General features: G+C 47.3%; 1 protein-coding gene across 1 annotated transcript in view; it reads left to right on the top strand.

The window, feature by feature from the left end:
• Nucleotides 1-1,898: 1,898 nt before the first annotated feature.
• Nucleotides 1,899-20,958, top strand: part of sipa1l1 (signal-induced proliferation-associated 1 like 1) — a gene marked incomplete at both ends in the record, with an annotated part of 62,981 nt that continues 43,921 nt past the window's right edge. The window contains 8 exons of the mRNA XM_083643374.1: nt 1,899-3,260; nt 5,539-5,758; nt 7,009-7,139; nt 10,401-10,589; nt 11,111-11,285; nt 12,576-12,679; nt 12,970-13,127; nt 19,732-20,090. Of these exons, the coding sequence (XP_083499500.1) occupies nt 1,899-3,260; nt 5,539-5,758; nt 7,009-7,139; nt 10,401-10,589; nt 11,111-11,285; nt 12,576-12,679; nt 12,970-13,127; nt 19,732-20,090 (2,698 nt within the window). The remainder of the gene's footprint in view (nt 3,261-5,538; nt 5,759-7,008; nt 7,140-10,400; nt 10,590-11,110; nt 11,286-12,575; nt 12,680-12,969; nt 13,128-19,731; nt 20,091-20,958) is intronic.

Below are 20,958 nucleotides of genomic sequence, written 5' to 3'. Positions count from 1 at the left end.
GCGAGAGAAAGATACTTTCGTGGGTGTACACACTAGGCATGAGTCATAGTCTGGTGTGGTGCTTTTTGTAAAGCTCTTTCTGCCACCTGTTGTGCTTTTACACACACACACACACACACACACATGCACACACACACCCCTTGTGACTTAGTGTCACACCCTCTGTTACTGTTTGAGTCACAGTGTGGTAATGGTGTGTGTCTGGTGCAACAGGTGTATCATGGTCAGCGCTTTGGGATCTTGGAAAACAACACACTTGTTGATCTGTGTGGCTCTATAAAGTGCCAAAGTCAGTCACACCCTCTTCCGGGTTCGTCATACGCACCAAGAGATTAAAGTATTTTTAACTAATATGTAACTATGTGAACCTGCGTCTGCATCTGTCTTGACGCGGGTTTTGAAGGCAACTCTGAGCCCTGCAAGGCCACCATGACAGTGCACGGTGTGAGATAGAAAGAGCTGCTAATGTGCCTTATAGATTATCTGAGTATGAGTCTGTATTGCCTTTTGTCTGTTATATGGATTTAGAACTCATACAAATAACTACTGCGCAAATGACTATTTCTGACACTAGAAAGAGGAAGTAGATGATTCTGCTCTTCAGTCTTTGTGCTTGAGCTACACTTGCTGCTTGCACGTGCGTGCACACATACACACACACTCTCAATCTCTCTCTTTCACACACACACACACACACACACACAGACACACAAACACTTAAGAACATGCACTCCTGCTCAACTACCTGCCCTGTCTATTCAAAAGTATCTCTGTAAAAGTATCTCTGTCTGTCTGTCCATCTCTCTCTCTGTTCAGGCCTATGTTCCATCTCTAGCCCCTGTCTGTCAGTCAGTCAGTCAGTCTCTAATGTTCTGCTCTGTGTGACTCTTGTTCACTGCAGCAGATTTGTACAGTCATACAGCTCCCAGATGGGAACACCCGTGTTGCTTGACAACAACCTTAGAGTTAGGGCTGGCCAGGCCTGGCTAGCCTGGTCTAGATCAACTGTTCTGGTTGTTTGTTTGTGTTATAAACATGAGACTCTCCACTGACAGTGAAATATACTGTAGCCTGGTCTAGATCAACTTGCTTGTTTGTTTGTGTTATAAACATGCTGTTGCATGCTTTTTATGATCATCTAAATCCTGCAGATGTACAGTGGTTTGGTTTCCCATTGTTTCCTGCACTTTCCTTGCAGAGGGATTATCTGAGACTAAGGTTTCTTCGATGGTTTTGATACTGTCAAACTTGACTTGTAGAACGTGTGATGTCTTATTCTCTAACATGTTTTTGGTTTCATTCCTCTCTCCCTTCTTCTGATCATCTCCTCTGGTTTCGACCCTTTTTCTACCCCCCCCCCCTTTTCCTATTTGTCCTCTCTTCATCTCCATCCTCTCCTCAGTTGCTGACTGCTGTCCCTCCTAGATTGAGTTCAGTTCAGTTCTAGGATGGCTGCAATGCTGACCATGTTTTAGAGAGTGCAAACCACAGAACTTTCTCCATCAAGCTGCAGCTCCATAAAGGTACAGTGAAAGTAGAAATAATGTAAATGCAAACTTCTCGACAATGATTTAATTGACTAGCATAATACTGTAATATTGCATCCTGCAGACCAGTAATTTAATCATAGTTTTTGACCCAGATCTCATTTGGTGGATATCCTTAATCCAATGACTGTATGGGTTATTGTTCTATCTTCCTCCTTATGAGCCCTCCTCATAAATCTTCCCATCTCCTCTTCTCTTCCTGCAGCACCCCATGTGTCCATGAGGTTCTTTCTCCTCTCCTCTCAGTGGGCATAATGCTGCCCATCATCTGAGCCCCTCACCCCATTCAACCCCACACCCCTACCTCTCCCCCCCCAGCTCCCCTCCCCATCCCCTCTTCCCGGCTCCATCATGACCAGTCTGAAGCGTTCGCAGACCGAGCGCTCGGTCGGCGGCTCGGTGCCCGCCAGTGACGAGTTCTATACCCGCCGCCTGCGACTGCCCAACGGAGGAGCACTGCCCCCCCGCAGCGAGAGCACCCACATCTCCTCCTCTTCCACCACGGGTACCAACCCCGGTGTCCCCAAGATGGGGGTACGCGCCCGGGTGGCCGACTGGCCCCCGAGGAAAGACGGGGGAGGAGGAGGTGTTTGGCACATCACCGTGGAAACAGACTCACCCAGCTCCACCACCACCAGCTCTTCAGGATCAGGAAGTGGAGACAGAGAAAGAGTTGGAGGTGGGATGTCAGCCGTTACTGCCCACAGCAATCTGTCAGCCAAGCTGGGCCACCTGATCAGCCCGCAGGACTCATCCATGCTGCGCAACATCCACAACACGCTGAAGAGCAAGATGCAGAGCAAAGGGAGGGACAATCGCTTCCTGTCCCCAGACTGCTACCTGGGCTCACCTCGCAAAGGCATGAGGCGCATCCGCCAGCGCAGTAACAGCGATATCACCATCAGCGAGCTGGACGGGGACGGCAGCGAGGGCTGGTCCTTCTCCGGCTGGACACCCATGCACCGTGAGTACGGCAGCACCTCCTCTATAGATAAACACGGGGTGTCAGGAGAGAGCTTCTTTGACATGCTAAAGGGCTACCAGTCCCCTGAGGCCCCTGATCAGCGAAGCCCGGCTCCAGACAGGCTGGGCGAGCTCCTCACTGTGGCCCCCATCAAACAGGGGGGCCTGGACCTGCCTGACGGACCTGTGGGTCCGGCCAGAGGCAGCCCCGCCAGCCGCCTGAAGGAGCGGGAGAAGCACTTGAAGAGGAGGTCAAAGTCTGAGACGGGCGGGGAGTCGATATTCCGCAAGCTGCGCAGCGTGAAGGTGGAGGGAGACTCGTCCCGGGCTGGCTCGGACACAGAGGATGGAGGGAAAGGGGACGAGAGCGGCCCCCCTCCCAAACCCTGGGTGTGCCAGAAAGGCTTTGCCCACTTTGACGTGCAGTCTCTGCTCTTTGACCTTAACCAGGCCGTCCACAGCCGGCAGTCAGGGGGCAAACGCAAGAACACTACTACCGGTGCCTCTGCCGCCGCCGCTGCTTCTGCTTCGGCCACTTCCTCCCTCTCCTCCAATCAGAGTGGAATGTACGGCTCACCATGTGGCTCACAAGAGGAGCTGAGCACCAAGGAGGGGACAGGGGGAGCACACGGCTCCAACCCTGCCCTGGACCCTGGTGACGACAAGAGCAACGACCTGGTTCTCAGCTGCCCTTGCTTCAGGAACGAGGTCGGTGGAGAGGGAGAGAGGAGCATCTGTCCTTCCAAACAGGTAGGCTTTGGGCAAGAATACGATTATTACTGTATAGGGCTCACCTGGTAGAGCGCGTAACACAAAGGCTTAGTCCTTCGCACGGCCGACCCGGGTTTAAATCCGACCCGTGGTCCTTTGCTGCATGTCATCCCCTCTCTCTCGCCCCACCTTTCCTCTCTGGCTACTGTCTACTACTATCAAATAAAGGCAAAATGCCCCCAAAAAATCATCTAAAATATATATTATATATATATATATTATGTATCATTTATCATTTAAAGTTTGTCATTTTATTGACATGTTAACAGATAAAAACAATGTAGCAAACAAATCTGCAAAACAACAACCAACACAGTAGGACCAAACAGTGACAACAATAACAATAATAATACAGGGTATGTGCAGGAATCCCGAAGTCAAATCAACACCCCCAAAGACCCACTTATGTTACATCAGCAACCGAGGTGTAAATCACAAGGTTCATCGTGATACAATATCATAGATTTTTGGACAACAATATGATATTTGCTGATACAGTATCACAAACTCTGCCATGATACAACTTCGATTCAATTCAGGGGTCTGCGATCGATATGAAACGATATCATATGCTCATTTAACACCATCAGCACAATAGCTACAAAATGTAATAATAATACCGTAATTGATTGGATTTATATAGCGCCTTTCTAGACACTCAAAGTGCTTCACATATCAGGGGAGGGAGGGGGAGGGAACTCAACTCAACCACCACCGATGCGTAGCACCCACCTGGGTGATGCACGGCAGCCAGTAATACCTCTCAAATACCTCTCAAAAAGACCTTTTAATAAGGGCCCAGTTTTCCGTAAACTGATTAATCAACTTTTAATACCTTTCAAGATCTCCTCAGTAAAGCCTGTCTCCCCACCATTATGGCCGTTTGGATCAGTTCTGCATTTCCACAGTCTTTCACAACTAATGTGTCACACAACACATAACCTGGGAGAAAACCCAAAGTCATTACTAGTCATCTCTTTTATACATTTATGAACTTGTTCCCAGAAGTTCTGTATCTTAGGGCATTGCCAAAGAGCATGAGGTAATGTACCTTCTGAACTCTGGCAGTTCCAGCAGTCCGCTGTACTTTGGCAGTTCCAGCAGTCCGCTGTACTTTTAAGGCCTAATCGATGCAGTCTAGAACAGTGGTTCTCAAATGGGGGTCCAGGGACCCCCAGGGGTCCATGTTCAACGAAATTATGTTATGGTTTAAATCTAAAATGGTTCATGGATTACATTCTAATCTGACAAACCTATCAATTTAAATGTCAAGCACGTTACCGTGGAAACAAGCTGAGCCCAATATCACAAATCAGAATGAGCGGGTCCCCGGTATTTTCTATCTTAAGGGGTCCTTGGCTGAAAATACTGCTATAAAGCAGTGTTACAGAGTGTTCTCTCTTTTGGCCTAATCTGCACCTTTGGTAACATGCGTGTCCAAGATCATGTCAAATTACAGCGCTTGATCAAGACAGCAAGCAGGATCATTGGGGTTGATCAGGTGTCTGCAGCACAGCTGTATGACGACCTTATTAAAAAAAAGGCTGATCAGATCCTAGATGATCCTACCCACCCCCTCCACCTGAAATTCCTCAGGAGCAGCAGGTCAAACGGCAGAATTCTGCAAAGAAAAATCAGAACAACGAGGTACAGTAAATCTTTTGTGCCAACGGCAATCAGAGCGCTAAAGAAGAAATAATTGATCAAACTGTGTATATTGTTTGGACTGCACATACTGTATTGGATGTTGTATGCCGCTGTGTAATTTCTAAAGTCTCTGCACCTTTAATGTGCTCAATGCACTCCCAGAATGCACTTTGCACTTGTAACTTTTAAACCTATGTAGGACATTGTTGTAGTTTTATATTTTTGATATTGCGTGTATGTGTGTGGCTATGTGTATGTGTATATGTTGTGTACAGTGTGTACACGACATGTACTGCAACAGACGTGTATGACTACCACCTGAGTTTCCCCTTGTGGGATAATAAAGTTGACCTTGTACCTTGTACCTGAAAAACATTTGAGAACCTCTGGTCTAGAAGGTGTCCAATCGAAGCGATTGAGAATTTTAAATGGAATGAGTCTTACTTTTATATCTCTTCTTTTGACAACTTTTAATTTTTATTACTTTTTTACCTTATTGCTTTTTGCATAGATCATTACAAAGGCTAATACTGTATTCTAAACATTTTCTGAAGATTCAGTAGTGATAATATGGCTGAATAACTCTTCCTTGATTTCTGTCCTCCAGCAGGGCAGCATTGGCAGTGGTGGGAGCTCCAGCAGTTGTTCGAGCAGCACAGAGGAAGGCCCCCTGGATGCCACTCTCACCACCCACTTCACCAACGCCGGCGTGGCCGTGTTGGAGGCCCCCAAGGACGGGCAGGGCCAGCACACTGACAGGGCCAAGCGATACATTGTGGAACACGTTGACCTTGGCGCCTATTACTATCGCAAGTACTTTTACCTCAGAGGTGAGTAAACCCATTAGTTAAGTGGTTCTCAACTTTAAAGGCCCCCTCCAGCCAATTTTTACTACCCGTTTCACCGTCGATGTTTTATGTAAACGTACATGCGCACACGTCGTCATTTGTGCCAAAGAGCTTACATTGATGAGAACCGAAGCCTACAGTAATAGTTTGTTCCACTGCAACAAAAGAAGCAGATCAGTGTCGCCTCTTGTCTTCACTAAACTCTTTGTCTGCGATAAAACGGAAGCGACGGCCATACTGTTTCCGGTCATATCTCAGTAAGAAAATATATTTTAGAATTCAAAATATTGCTTTTTGTCAACAAACCGGCCAACAGACATCAAAGCTGATGGACTGTGGAAAGAGAGTGACTTAAGCTGTTTCTAAACATGCAGTGAACTCCTGCTCTTAACCACACCTTAGTCAAATGGGCTGCATGTTTAGAACCAAATCTCTGTTTTGAGCGCACTCCCACGACTGCAGAGCATATATCACCCAGGCCCTAGTCCGCATCACTGTTACTGTGGCTCTAGTTTAGCAGGTCGCAGCATATGCTCCGGTGTCGTGAAGGGGGCAGGCTGGTGGGGGCGTTGATGACATGCTAAGCGAGCCACATACAAACCATTAAATGTCTCTGTGCTATTTAATAATTTCATGAAGGGCATAGTTACGTGGCTGGATTATAAGTGGAAATTCGTTCACCAGAAACACATTTTCGTTCTGAGCTTTCAAAATTTGTTTCTGCGGAGCTTCTCCCTCATGTTTAGAAACTGATTAAGTGGTTTATTGAGTCATGTCCAGCAGGGTAACTGCGGGGCATAGTCGGACCTGATTCTACGGTTATAATCCTTAGTTAGCAAACGTAGCGAACGGCTAACAGTTAGCTAACGGCAGAGGGTATTTACTGTAAATATGGTATTTACTGTCTATCATACATCACTCGTCAGACCATTATAAGATGTCTGACATCATCACCCATTTTTACCAACAGCTTATTTTGAGGACAAAATCCACATGTTCTCACTGGCTAATCAGTAGATCAGAGGGCAAAACCCAGCAAGACGTGAAATATCTTCAAAATGACCAAATACACTGGAGGGGGGCTTTAAGGTGGCGTGGCATGACTTAAGGCAATGTCGGGGGGGAAGACACCTTTCCATGTCCTTTCAAATCACTCTGCCCTGTTCTCTCTCTTTCCGTATCTCTTTCTCCTCTCTCTCTCTCCCCTCCAATCCTTCCCACCTCTCCCTCAGAGCACTGGAACTACCTGGGGGTGGATGAGAGCCTGGGCCCTGTGGCAGTGAGTCTGAGGAGGGAGAAGTTGGAGGAGCACAAGGAGCACGGCCAGCAGTACAACTACAGGGTCATCTTCAGAACTAGCGAGGTACACCACCATGGACAACTTTCCGTTGTTGCCGTCTTTTAGATATCTGTCCATTCAATAAAGCCCTTTTCCCACATGCGCTTTGTACCGCAAAATGACCGGTACGTGGTCTAATGCCTGCATGTGAGAAAGGCGCCGTGCCGGTATAAGCGCGACCCCGTCGTCGCGGAGATTTCACCACTTTCCAGCCTGTCAGAAGAGCGGTATGCGCTTTAGCGGATACTAGTGAGAAACGGGTGCAGTCATTTTCCGCGACACTCTCATGGGCGAGGTGTACACACGTTGCTTAATGTTCCAGCGGGCATAATCTAATCATTCGCGCACATTAAAGCAAACTGGCGAAATGATCTTGTGATAATAAGAGCAGTAGCCTATGTCAGCTTCATGTGTGGGTGTGCTGTGCTGATTTTCCCCTCTCCTCTCTGCTCGCTCTCTGGCCACAGTCCGTCCTCCTCCTTCAGTCACAGCCCGACAGGGCAAATGCATGAAGCGAAAGTGGAAGTATTTTGCTTACGTTGCCGACAGCGAAGGCAAGCCCGGACACATCAAATGAAGCCAGTCTGTAAAAAGTGCTTCAACGCGATGCAGGTGAACGGATAAACAAGCAAACTTATTTCACCATTCAGAGTTTTGCCGACACGTCACTCCCCCACTCGCTCTGCCCCCCCCCCCCTTCCCCCACATACAGGCAATTTCGCTGATAGATTCCCACATGCGCGAGCCGAAGTGTGAAGGGAAATGTCCGATATTGACTTACAGGTAATTTTCCGGTACGCATGTGGGAAAAGGGCTTAAGTGTAAGATATATTCACAGCTGTTGACGATGGAGCCATGAATGCTCAGTGATGTGCAAACATGTGTCTCAGTCTCCACCCGGCTTTTCTTACTGAGAACACCGTTCGACAGAGACGTATAAGAGCCTTATCTCAAAGGCTGTCAGATGTGCCTTCCACAAGACCTTGGATGCCGCCCCCTCCTCTTCACCCGAGGTCGATACATGTTGTATTTCACGACAGTTCCCTACGCTCAACCTGCAGTCTGCACTGAGAAGAAGTCTTTGATGAATCCCCTCTAGCCCCTGCCGTCATCTTCTCCTATAGACACACTTCTAAGCTCCAGAGAAGCATGTCCTCATCCCCTGAGCTCAACGCCCACCCGCCATATTTATCAACCCACGTCTGTGAAGGACTGAGCACTGCCACCCACCATCTTTATCAGCCTACGTCTGAAGGACTGAGCCCTGCCATTTCCCAGCGAGGAGACTAAAATAACACCAAAGCTATTTGAGTGTAGAGGGAAAAGCATCGCTCTCGTATTGAAGCGCTCCGTACCGTAACTAATAACCGTTCCAATCTCTTGGGAGGGCACATGGCCTGGTGTGCTGTTTCCCCCCCTCTCTATTCTCCTGCCTGCCTCCCTCCCTCTCTTAATTGCTATTTTGAGAGCAGAGAGCTGGGCAGGTACAGTATGCGTGTGGGAGTGAGTGGGATGTGATGGCGTTGGCGAGAATAGTCCAGTGTCTATAGTGGACAATGGTCCACTCTCCACCAGCTGGAGCGCTTCCCTCCTTCAGTTTGTTGAGCCACCGACAGTGGGCTTACAGTACTGCACACACTGTGTGAAGACACACAAACACCACAGACGGTTATCACCATCCACCAGAGCCATGGGACCACTACCCTCTGTTTATTTTCTCTTGTTACATATACAGGTCCCGGCCCTTTTACAGTCCTCCTGATTTATTCATTGAAGTCCTGCTTGAGTTTGTTTTAGCCTCCGTAGTGGAAGCTGTGTTAGCACTAGCGGTGGTACAGCCCACACACATTCTGTTCTGATGATCACTGTGTGACCATGATTCTGCTGTACTTGGTGTGATTATGTGCGCTAAAGATAAAAGCGCATTGGGAAGATTGTTCCAGACTCTTCAAAATGGAGAGTTGCTTTTTGTCAGTGTTCTGATTTGCTCTGAATCAACGCAAAACATTAAAAATCACAATACTTAGGCACAATCCACCTCAAGCAAGCAGCTATTACTGTAGCACTGGAATGGACATCATACACACTAACAATGTCTTCTAAATAAGTGGCTGTGGAATGATTTAAGGAATGCAGAAAAAGATGTGATATCATAATAAGAAACATCGGGATGAACAATGTTTTTTTCCCCTCCATGTTGTCCATCTCAATGCTGCGAGGTGCTTGCATAACAGGCCAATATGGATACAGTTGACCTTAATTATGTGTGTATGTGCTGCTGACCTAAAAGTAGCTATCTTAACTAGCTTGCAGTTGGGAACCAGTTTACCTGTTGCTTGGGAACACTTGGTGACGTTAGTGGAATCCTGAGCCGTGCTGTTGTTGTACTGGATATCAGTACATCTTGGATTATCTTGCCTGCGGCCTCGTGCCTACGACCGAATCACAGCCATGTTGATATTGTCACAGTTCATTAGTATGATGTTTGCCGGTTACCCCTGTTATGTGATTTATGACGTCGCGTGAGGCTGTCATGGGAAAGTGGGAGTTGACTTGAGGGGGGTGTAATCTATATGACGTGGCCATAGGCTGCGGGGCTGGCTCTCTGGCACTCCAAACAAGGAAGACATGTTGTCTCTCCCACTCCTGTTCTCTATTGTCTTTATTCCTTTCTTTCCATGTACGGGTGTGAGTGTGTGTGTGATACTTATTTCTGTTAGCGTCTAAACTAATGAGCGGAAGCTAGTACTATCTAGCCTCCACACCCCGGCTTGGGCTGTCCCGTAAAGCAGTACAACTGCATAGGTCATCATTATCATCAACAATTATAATTATCTCCTTAAATCATTTGCTGGTTGGAATTCTGCAAAAATCTATCAACCAATTGCCAACTCCTGCTGAGGTACACAATAAGGCCTACTACCTCAAACTGCTCCTGACCATTGGCCAAAATGTCACATTTTCATTGACTACCAGCAACTTTCCATAAACATATGGTGGCTGTCCATGGCTGGTGGTAGATCATGACGTGTTGTGATTGCTAGCAGAAGCAGAATGCAGGCAGACAGCAGACTCCATTACTGTTGGTATAATGCTAATGATTACAGCTGTGCCTCATTGTGCAATCAGGCACTATGGATTGTCTCCGTTTGTTCTTTCATCATTACATTTGTAATGTGATTGTATTGTTATGTAACAGACTTGAGACATTATAGTAGACCATTTTCACATGAACTTGAAAAATCACTTGCAGCCCTAATCCCTCCATGTCCCCTGCCTCTGCAGCTGAACACCCTGCGCGGGGCCATCTTGGAGGACGTGGTGCCCTCCACCTCTAAGCACGGCCTGGCTCGAGGCCTGCCCCTCAAAGAGGTGCTGGAGTACCTGGTGCCCGAGCTCAATGCCCACTGCCTGCGCCTGGCACTCAACACACCCAAGGTCACCGAGCAGCTGATGAAGCTGGACGAACAGGGGGTGAGGAGACCACATGAGGACTGAGGAGAGACAGAAACCTTCATAAATTTGAAGAATTGATCCCCGAACTGCTCCTTTACATTACAGGCAGTTATTTTTTCATCTTGCATTAGGGTCCAAAAAGGTGGATATCTCACCAAATGTTTTATTTTATTTTATGCTTAATCATTCAGTCTCACTTATGGACTATTACTTTATGGATATTTAAGGGGAGAAACGCACACCTGCAAAGTGTGTCACACTCACACGAGTAATGCAAACACCAAACACACAGAACGCCACAGAAAAACAAACAATTTGATACTGCTGCCCTGTGCTGCAATCATCAAAACTTGACTTCTGAAAATGCCAACATGATTTCGCTGTAAAATGGCAATGCAATCACTCCAGTACAACCCAAGGTGGTTATTCTTAAAATGTCAACAGGATTACTCTGACAGGATTTCTTACCCAGTAATATCCTTCTGCTGCCACCCCACCACACCACCTTGTTCTCATGCCACCACGTGTCTCCTGTGTAGCTGAGCTTCCAGCTGAAGGTGGGGGTGATGTACTGCACGGCGGGCCAGAGCAGCGAGGAGGAGATGTACAACAACGACTCGGCCGGCCCGGCGCTGGACGAGTTCCTCCACCTGCTGGGGGAGAGGGTCAGGCTCAAAGGCTTCACCAAGTACCGTGCCCAGCTGGACACCAAGAGTATGTACATACTGTGGCTTACACAAATACGATAACTCTTTCAATGGGGTGAGGTTTCTTGACCCGTACTCACTGTCAGGATGGGTCTAGGATCCAATGCATCGCCAAAGTTACAGTGCCGGACATCGTCATATTCCTAGTGGGAATGTCCAGCGTCTATACGCATACGGCACAAGACATCTTTTTCCAGTATTCCGGGGATCTCCCTCGTTTCGGCTTGAGTTCCTCTGAATTTTGGACACCGCGATGCGTGCGCAACTAACCCAGTGACGTCCACTCTAAAAGGGTCTATACAGTTAAATGTTTAGTAGCCTTTCATTAAATTAAATACAGTTAAATGTTTAGTAGCCTTTTATTAAATTAAATACAGCCATCCCAGACATTCCCTACAGAATGAGTGTAATTAATTGAGTTGAGAATCTAGGTTAATTACGGGCTTTTAAACACCCTGCACTTGGACAGACTGTGTGTTAGTGCACAGAGGATGCTGTGTCTCTCTTTAGGGCTGGAGTCTGTTAAAGTGGCTTGCACAGACAGCTGATGAGAGAGAGATGCCTGACACAAGGGAGGAGAGAGAGGGAGAGCAACGCTGGGCAGAAGATATCTGCAAACAAGTGCCAAAATAGTCCGCTCCAGCAGGAGGCACTAGAAACTGGGTTCTCGACATAAACGATGCAAGCAATGGTGTGGAAATATGTTGCACTGAATTAACTTAATTTTTTACTGTATCGGGAGATGATTTCCAGTTCATGTGACAGAAAAGTTATTCGATTTTTTTTCTTATTTTGCTTTCTCTATCAATTCTTTATATCGGTGCGGTCGGTCTGCCTGCCTGTCTGTTTGTTTGTTTGTTTGTTTGTTAGCAAGATTACCGAAAAACAACTTGGCCGATTTTCATGAAACTTGGTGGGAGGGTGTAGCACGGGCCAAGGAAGAACCCGTTACATTTTGGAGCGGATCCGATCAGACTCATGAAATGTAGATATCAGAGCAGACTGAACTATTGGCCTTGGCGGAGGTCTGCGCTCTCTGAGTGCACTTCTAGTTCAGGCTGCTGTGATATGCAAATTCCAGAGTCGGATCGGATCCGCTCCAAAATTGAACGGGTTCTTCCTTGGTCATTGCTACACCCTTCCACCAAGTTTTCTGAAAATCGGGCCGGCCCAGTAGTTTTTCCGTAATCCTGCTAACAAACAGACAAACGACACTGAAAACATAACCCCCTTGGTGGAGGTAATGAAAACAGTCTTCTACTTCAAATCAAATCATATGTAATGGTCTCCCTTCCAGCCGACTCGACGGGCACCCACTCCCTCTACACCACTTACAAGGACTATGAGATCATGTTCCATGTGTCTACCATGCTGCCCTACACGCCCAACAACAAACAGCAGGTATGTTAATGGAACCATTCACCGTTTAAACAAAATCCACCATAACATTTAATTTGCCTCTCCACTCGCCGCTGAGCGACGGTAAAGTTTAGGTTTGTGTACATGAGAAGTTGTTTCTTTTTTCTAAATGATCAAAGTACTAAGAGTCTCATCTTTTCAATATTTTTTAGTTGCTCTATTTTTTAAGGTGGAATTTGCAATGAAATGTATCAGTTACCTTCTCGATGTGTTGGTAAAGAGTTAAACCTGTCTGTCTGTCTGCCTGCCTGCCTGTCTGTGTGCTTTCCCAGTTGCTGCGGAAGCGTCACATAGGAAACGACATCGTCACAATCGTGTTCCAGGAGCCCGGGGCGCAGCCCTTCACCCCCAAGAACATTCGCTCCCACTTCCAGCACGTCTTCGTGGTGGTGCGCACACACAACCCCTGTTCCGACAGCACCTCCTACAGGTGAGACACTGTGTATACACACACACAACCCCTGCTCCGACAGCACCTCCTACAGGTGAGACACTGTGTATACGCACACACAACCCCTGCTCCGACCGCACCTCCTACAAGTGAGACACCATCGTCGTGGATGTGCACCTGTCGCCGCATGTGCAGACACAGATGCACACAATACAGAGCCTAACTGATGAGTGTGAGGCCATAGTACAAGATGGTGTCATTTTGAGAAAATCTAGATGTAGTTTTCCTCACAATTTTGAGCAAATTATTTTTTGCCCCATTGTCATCTGATCACTGCTGACACAAATTTGGCCCTCTCAAAATGTCTTCATCTGTAATTGCCTTTATAATGACCTCATTCTGGTGGCCACTGTGGCTCAGGAGGCAGAGCAGGCCGTCCACTAATCAGAAGGTTGGTGTTTCGATCCCCGGCTCCTCCGCTCCACATGTCGAAGTGTCCTTGGGCAAGACACTGAAGCTCCTGATGGCTGTGCCAGCACCCTGCATGGCAGCTTGCTGCATTCAGTGTATGAATGTGTGTGGGAATGGGTGAATATAGGGCACATTGTAAAGCGCTTTGGATAAAAGCGCTATATAAATGCAGTCCATTTACCATTCTAAGCAGCGTGCACGTCTCTTTTCAGCATAGACTAGAGACTGTGGGTGTCCAGAGTCCTCTCAAGGCACTGCTCACAATTTATTACCACATTGTCAGACATGTGTGAGATAAAATCCAACGAGCCAGCCCAGAGTATAATGAACATGCTGCTTTTCTTCCATAGTTTCCTCCAAAAACCTGTTTAGCTGTGAAGGACTTTTCACCAGCCCACTGAGTGTAATGAACATGCTGCTTTTCTTCCATAGTTTCAGTCCAGATATAATGAACATGCTGCTTTTCTTCCATAGTTTCAGCCCAGAGTATAATGAACATGCTGCTTTTCTTCCATAGTTTCAGCCCAGAGTATAATGAGCATGCTGCTTTTCTTTTATAGTTTCCTCCAAAAACATGTTTAGCCGTGAAGGACTTTTCACTCGCTGTTTATGCCTGTCGCTGTCCTGTTATCTACGCTCTTTTTGTGGCACTCTCTCTCTAATGGGTGTGTTAATTGCTGTCGGAGCGCATTGTGTGCGAGGTCTTAATTGTCCCTAATGGGGCTACTTCGTTACTGAGCAACCACATACACACACACACACACGCACGCACGCACACACACACACACACACACACACACACACACACACACACACACAAACAGAGGGTCCTGCCAAGTGGATGATCATTACAGCACATGCACACTCATACATACACAAAACATCATGTCACTCAAGCCAATTGTGATGTCATCAGTGAGTGATGTTATCAGTGATGTCACTCGAACAATCTGTCACATCATAAAGCATCCTGTTTGAGGAATGGCTGCTGGAGCAGGGCATGACAACATGCAGCTCCACGATGCCGCCTACACAGGAGACCTGGACAAACTGAGGACCCTGCTGCAAGAAGACCGCTTCGGAAGGTGGATCAATGAGAGGAGGTTTGTGAGGTACAACAGACTGTCCACCCCTCTGTGGTGTGCAGCCAATCAGGGTCCTGCTGCCTGTTTGGCCTATCTGATCACCCAGGGAACCCAGGTAGACTGATTACATAGACCGCACGCCTCTCTAATGGGTAGTGCTCACTGGTCATCTGGACTGCATCCGGATCCTCCTGAAACCCGGGGCTGACCCCAACAGAAGCATAAACTGGCCAAACACCCCGGTCTACTGTGCTGCCCAAGTGGGGAAGGCTGGACATACTGCAGGAACTCATCAGGTTCTGTGATGCTGTTCCTGTTGACATGGACAGCGATTACACTCTCCGGAGGTCTCCTCTACGTCAGCGCTGCCTGCAACCACCTGGACTGCTTCCGCCTGCTGCTCCAGGCCGCTGGTGTTCTGACCCGTGACATGGCTTCTCGTCTGCTGCGTGAGGTGCTGTGGCACAGGTGCGATACAGCCTTGGTCCAGCTCCTCCTGGACCGTGGTGCCAACACGGCCCTGGTCACCTTGGAGCAGCCACAGCTGGAGGAGAGGGCAGAGGCTCTCAGGGTATTTCTGGAGGCCAAGAGATGTCCTCGCAGTCTGACCCCACGTGTGTCGGATCTGGATCCGCCAAGCGCTGGGCACCAAGTCCACTCCCTACCACTAACACAAGTGATGAAGGACTTTGTGCTCCACCAAAAATGACTTGAAGGACTGTTTATTTATTTATTTTCATTTCCTAGATTTCATTCTTCAGTGACTGTCAAACAAATCCAGGACCAGAGATTAAATACCATCAGCATACACCACCTGTAGCCAACTCTACTCTACTCTATACAGTAATTGGAGAGCTCTGCGTCCGTGTGTGCTCGGTTAATCGGTTCAGTTAGCTTTGGACAGAAACAGTCGGTAGACATACTTTTTACTTTTATACTTGATTACATTTCAGAGCCTGTGTTTTTTTAACTTTTACTTGAATAAACAAGTTGAATCAGTACTTATCTTTACACAAGTAACTATACTTCTACTTAAGTAAATGTCTTTTCATAGTAGTATGTCTGTTATAGTCATTCTCTAATACATTGTCTTAATCACAGAAATTTTAATCCCAACTATAATCTTACCTCAGCCCTCAATCTTTGTTTAAGATTATGTTTGGGACATTTGATAGTCCACAGTGAAGAGAGAGACCGGAAAGACTGGGAGAGAGAGAAGGGCTGGATTAGAACCCAGGATGTTTTGGTCACATGGGACGTGCCTTGGCCAATGGAGTCCTACCCAACCCCAATTAAAGTCGAACCCTAAGCATATTATAAACCTTTCCCTGCTGTGAGGACCGGCAGAGTTGTATTTACAAGACGTTTACTGTTATTCGTACTGTAATTTCTAGGACTGCTGGTTGTCGCAAGTGGGACCCCCTGCCCCGCTGAGCTGCCTACTCCATAGGTATACATGTTTTTGGTGCCCTGGCTCAGTGCATGCTGGGAGAGCAGAGCTGCCCACACATGACCACAAATCAGCCAAACCACAGGAATCCCTTCTTTGATTTCCACTGCCATGCCTCCTGCCACGAGGTCACACAGCAGCCTTACACTCTCTCTCTCTCTGCCTTCTTCTCTCTCTCTGTTCACACTCACTCCTTCTCTATCTGTTCTGTTCTGTCCCTGACCTTCCCTACCTCTACTTCTCCGCCCCTCTCTCTTCCCTGTGCTCTGAGTCACAGGTCTTTGGTGGACCTCTACCTCTCTGTTCCCTGTGCTCTGATTCACATGTCTTTGGTGGACCTCTACCTCTCTGTTCCCTGTGCTCTGATTCACAGGTCTTTGGTGGACTGATTCATGGCTGGTTGAGATCAGCGCAAGTGCTTTTAGAGAGCCGATGTAATGTATTGAGTGATGTGTCGAGTGACGGAAAAGAGTAAAAATAAAATGTCACATTTTATATTATTCATCGCGTTCCGCCTCCTCATAGCCACTTGAACTGTTCCTCTCCTCATCCTGCATGATTCATTTGAGGCCAGTCATTCTATGGTTGAACCCTGAACATAATAGATACAAAAGGGTTTTCAATGGATTCTGGTACTATTGGGCATGATAAGTAACATACTAAAAATCCAGGAAAATCTCACTTCCAGAAAAGACTCATTCTCAGGATGGTTGATTAGTAATTGAGCTATAGCCATTTCTCAGGATGGTTGATTAGTAATTGAGCTATAGCCATTTCAAGCTCCTGGCAGCTGCCATCTTGAAAATTACCCCTTTCCAGGAAGTAGATTTTCCTAGATTTTTATTATGTTTAACATGTCCAATAGTACCAGAATCCATTGAAAAGTATCAATTTGTTCAGGGTTAGGTGCTTTTTTTCATATAATGACTGGTCTATTTATCAGCTATACAAATGCAGGCGAATAGTGATTTGTTGCCTTGTGTCTAGCGTTCTGACCGTCAGTTTGAAAAATATGATTTTTCAGAGGTCATTCATTGATTGGTCAGATTGAATGCCATTAACACCTTGTTGGAGCAAGGTATAAATTGGCTGCATGCCAAAAGCTAGTTAATAATAGGATAATTCCGTTATTTTCTCAGGTTGAAAATAACCAGAATATTTCTTTGAGAGTTGAGACCATAAGCATTCAAATGAAACTTGACACTTGACTCATTTCTATTCTACACTACCATAATAGCTACAGGGACACTTATTTGAGCATGTTTGGATGCCCCACCACCCACATACCTGCATACTCCCCCTGCTTTCAGCTGGAGAATTCAGCTACTTCCACTTTCTCGGTCTCACTGTTGTAATACATCAGGAACGTTCATGACATGGCCCACTTTGGGAAACACTGGGCATCTCCTCCTCTCTTACCTCCGTCTGTCACAAACAGGGAAATGTGGGAAATGAGGTGTCAACAATTTGACGGTTAGTTGAACAGCACACAGGTCTCTGGTGATGACAGGGTGTCTCAGAGATATGTTTAGAAATGAGTGGGCAACAGATTGACTTGAGTTGCTTATTCGACGAAGCCATTAAGCCCTGTAAGTATCAGCACATGCCTGTCAGCAGGGTAGTGTGTGGGGCCAGGGCTCTGACCTGCCAGCTGGCAGTTATTACCTGAGAGAGGTCTGGAATTGAGCTCATTTAGTCATTAGCAGGGAGAGGTTGAGAGCGGGGCAGCCAGCCTGTGCACAGGCACACAGCTCACCCGGGGCACAAAGCTCGCCCGGGGGGCACACAGCTCGCCCGGGGCAGCCAGCCTGTGCACAGGCACACAGCTCACCCGGGTCACACAGCTCACCCGGGGCACAAAGCTCACCCGGGTCACACAGCTCACCCGGGGCACACAGCTCGCCCGGGGCAGCCAGGCTGTGCACAGGCACACAGCTCACCCGGGTCACACAGCTCACCCGGGGCACAAAGCTCGCCCGGGGCACACAGCTCGCCCGGGGCAGTCGGCCTGTGCACAGGCACACAGCTCACCCAGGGCACAAAGCTCACCCGGGGCAGCCAGGCTGTGCACAGGCACACAGCTCACCCAGGGCACAAAGCTCGCCCGGGGCAGCCAGGCTGTGCACAGGCACACAGCTCACCCGGGGCACACAGCTCGCCCGTGGCAGCCAGGCTGTGCACAGGCACACAGCTCCCCCGGGCAGGACAGGCACACCGCTCGCTCAAATGTAATGCCAGAGGAGCAAAAGTGGTGCTCTGTGTTAGCTCAATGCTATAAACATGAAACCAAGATGCAACGGGCTGTACATCTATTGTCCCTCGTTACAGGAAATGTTTTTTCTTTCCGTCTTTCTCTTTTGCACATCTCCATCATCTTTTAGGGCTGCAACTAACGATTATTTTAATTATCGATTAATCTGTTGATTATTTTATCAACTACGGTAATCGATTAGTTAACTTGTTTGGTCTATAAAATGTCACAAAAGAGTGAAAAATGTTGATCACTTTTTGCCCAAAGCCCAAGATGACACACTCAAATGTCTTCTTTTGTCCTGACCAACAGTCCACAACCCAAAGATAATCAGTTTGCTGTCATAGAAGACTAAATAAACTAGAACATAATCACATTTAAGAAGCTGGAACGAGATTTTCTTTCTTAAAAAATGTCTAAATGATTAATCGATTATAATAAAAAAAGTTTGCGATTAGAGCGTTGCAGCTCTGCAGGCAAACATACACACTTCTCTTTCATTTGACCTCCCACAACCACTGTTTTTCCATTCAAAGTCTCCCACACATCCACTCCTCTCTTCTTTTCAGCCATATTTTCCTCTTCTCTCACTCCACTGCTTTCCTGAGACTTTGGGCAGGCAGACAGACAGACATGACTAGTAGCCTCTCCTCCTCACCATGGCCGTGCAGCTGAGTTCCTGACATACCAGACAGGGCCTAATGAAAGGAAAAAGGAGATGAGGAGACGGGAGAGGACAGGCAGGGGAAGAGAGAGAGGTGTAACTCATCTTAACGTTAGAAGGGAGAGGCACACCTCCACACCGCACTACTTTCTCTAACAAATATCATCAGCCAACATTTTGACAGATGTCTTTGTTATGGTAACGTTACCCCAACAAGGACATGGAAGACTCATTTAGGCAAAGAATGCAGAAACCAGAGCTGTTGTGGTGGTAAGAGGAGAGGGGTAGAAACCAGGGCTAAAGTCCTCCCTCACCACCTCCCTCACCACTTTCTCAGTGTTTCTTCCCTCTAAATGTTTTTCTCTGTCCTGACATATGATACACCAGGCCAAGGTTTTGTCTTTGCCCTGCGCTCCTATGAGAAAACGGCATGAATTTAAATCTCAAACCATTCCTCTCTCACAGAATCTGGCAGCACTTTTTTCACTTTTTATTTCAGTTGTGATGATACAAATAGTACAAGCTTTGGACTTGACATGATGACTTGATTTACCTTGTAATAAAACTCTGAATCTAGACCCCAGGGTCCTGAATCGGAACAATTTTTCTCATGCCTGCACAAAGCAGCTGTCCTGTGTTATCCGACACTAGCATTTATTGACTACTTTTCTCTCCTTCCATTTTCCCTCTTTTCTTTACCCCTTGTTCTCCTCCTCTCCTAGCGTGGCGGTCACTCGCTCCAAAGACGTGCCCTCCTTCGGCCCCCTCATCCCGGAGGGCGTGACCTTCCCCAAGTCCTCTGTGTTCCGGGACTTCCTGCTGGCCAAGGTGGTCAACGCGGAGAATGCGGCACACAAGTCGCACAAGTTCCGTGCCATGGCCACGCGCACGCGGCAGGAGTACCTGCGTGACCTGGCCGAGCGCCACACCACCAGCACGCCCATCGACCCCTCCGCCAAGTTCCCCTTCATCTCGCTCGCCCACAAGAGGAGAGAGAAGAGCCGGCCCTACGCGGGCGCTGAGCTGCGCAGCCCAGGTGCCGTCGCCTGGCCCGTCCATGCCGAGGATCAAGGCACGGCTGGTAGGGGTGGGACCATATGAATATTTAATTTTTTTTTTTTTTTTTTAAAGGACACACGACATAACAACAACAGAAAACACACGCCGCCACAACAACAATAACAGTGAACCGGGAGACACACTAAACTAAAGTAATACTGAAACATGCATTCCCATTCAAAAAGCAATAACAGTAGACTTGAGGAAAGAAAAAAGAACACTCAACGTGGAGTTCGGGGACCACCAGGGGGCCTCACTGTAGTGATGTTACAGAACTGATGTCACAAATCCCCGATGTTACAGTCAGTAATGAGGTCATACATCACAGATGACAATTTCATGACACGATTATCCTGTCCAAAATAATCACGATTAACAATATTATTGCGATAATCGTCAAAATATGCTTACTCTTAATATGGCACTAAAACATCGTGGAATCACTTTACCTTACCTTTCGTTAAAAAACGAACATTGGAGGTGTTGGCCCCCAGGGCAGACCCCTTCCTGCGACAGTTTCTGCAGGTGGGAACCTCGTCTTTCTGTCGTTTCTTATTGTTGAACTCATCTGATTTCACTTTTTTAGCTGGAGGATACAGCGGGCATGCTGAGCCGCTTCAGCCATGTTGACAACGATTGACTGGAAAGACGCGCGCTCCACCCTTGTGGCAAATGGCAATTCAAAATAAAACGGGAAACCAATAGGACTGTGACTTGTTAGTGAGCTAAGTTAGACAGCTTTTTCAAGTCACTCATGACTCGGGATGATAATCATTCATTCTCATGTGATGATATTCACGATTATACGAGGGATGGAAATTCACCGCGGTACAATTATCTTCAGTGTTTATACGCTACAAATATCTTGAGTGTTTATTATGGCGATAGAC

Source organism: Poromitra crassiceps, assembly GCF_964638095.1.
Source record: "Poromitra crassiceps genome assembly, chromosome: 9".
Classification (NCBI taxonomy): Eukaryota; Metazoa; Chordata; class Actinopteri; order Beryciformes; family Melamphaidae; genus Poromitra; species Poromitra crassiceps.
The sequence above is the reverse complement of the archived record's forward strand: the minus strand, read 5'-3'. Positions and strand labels throughout refer to the sequence as shown.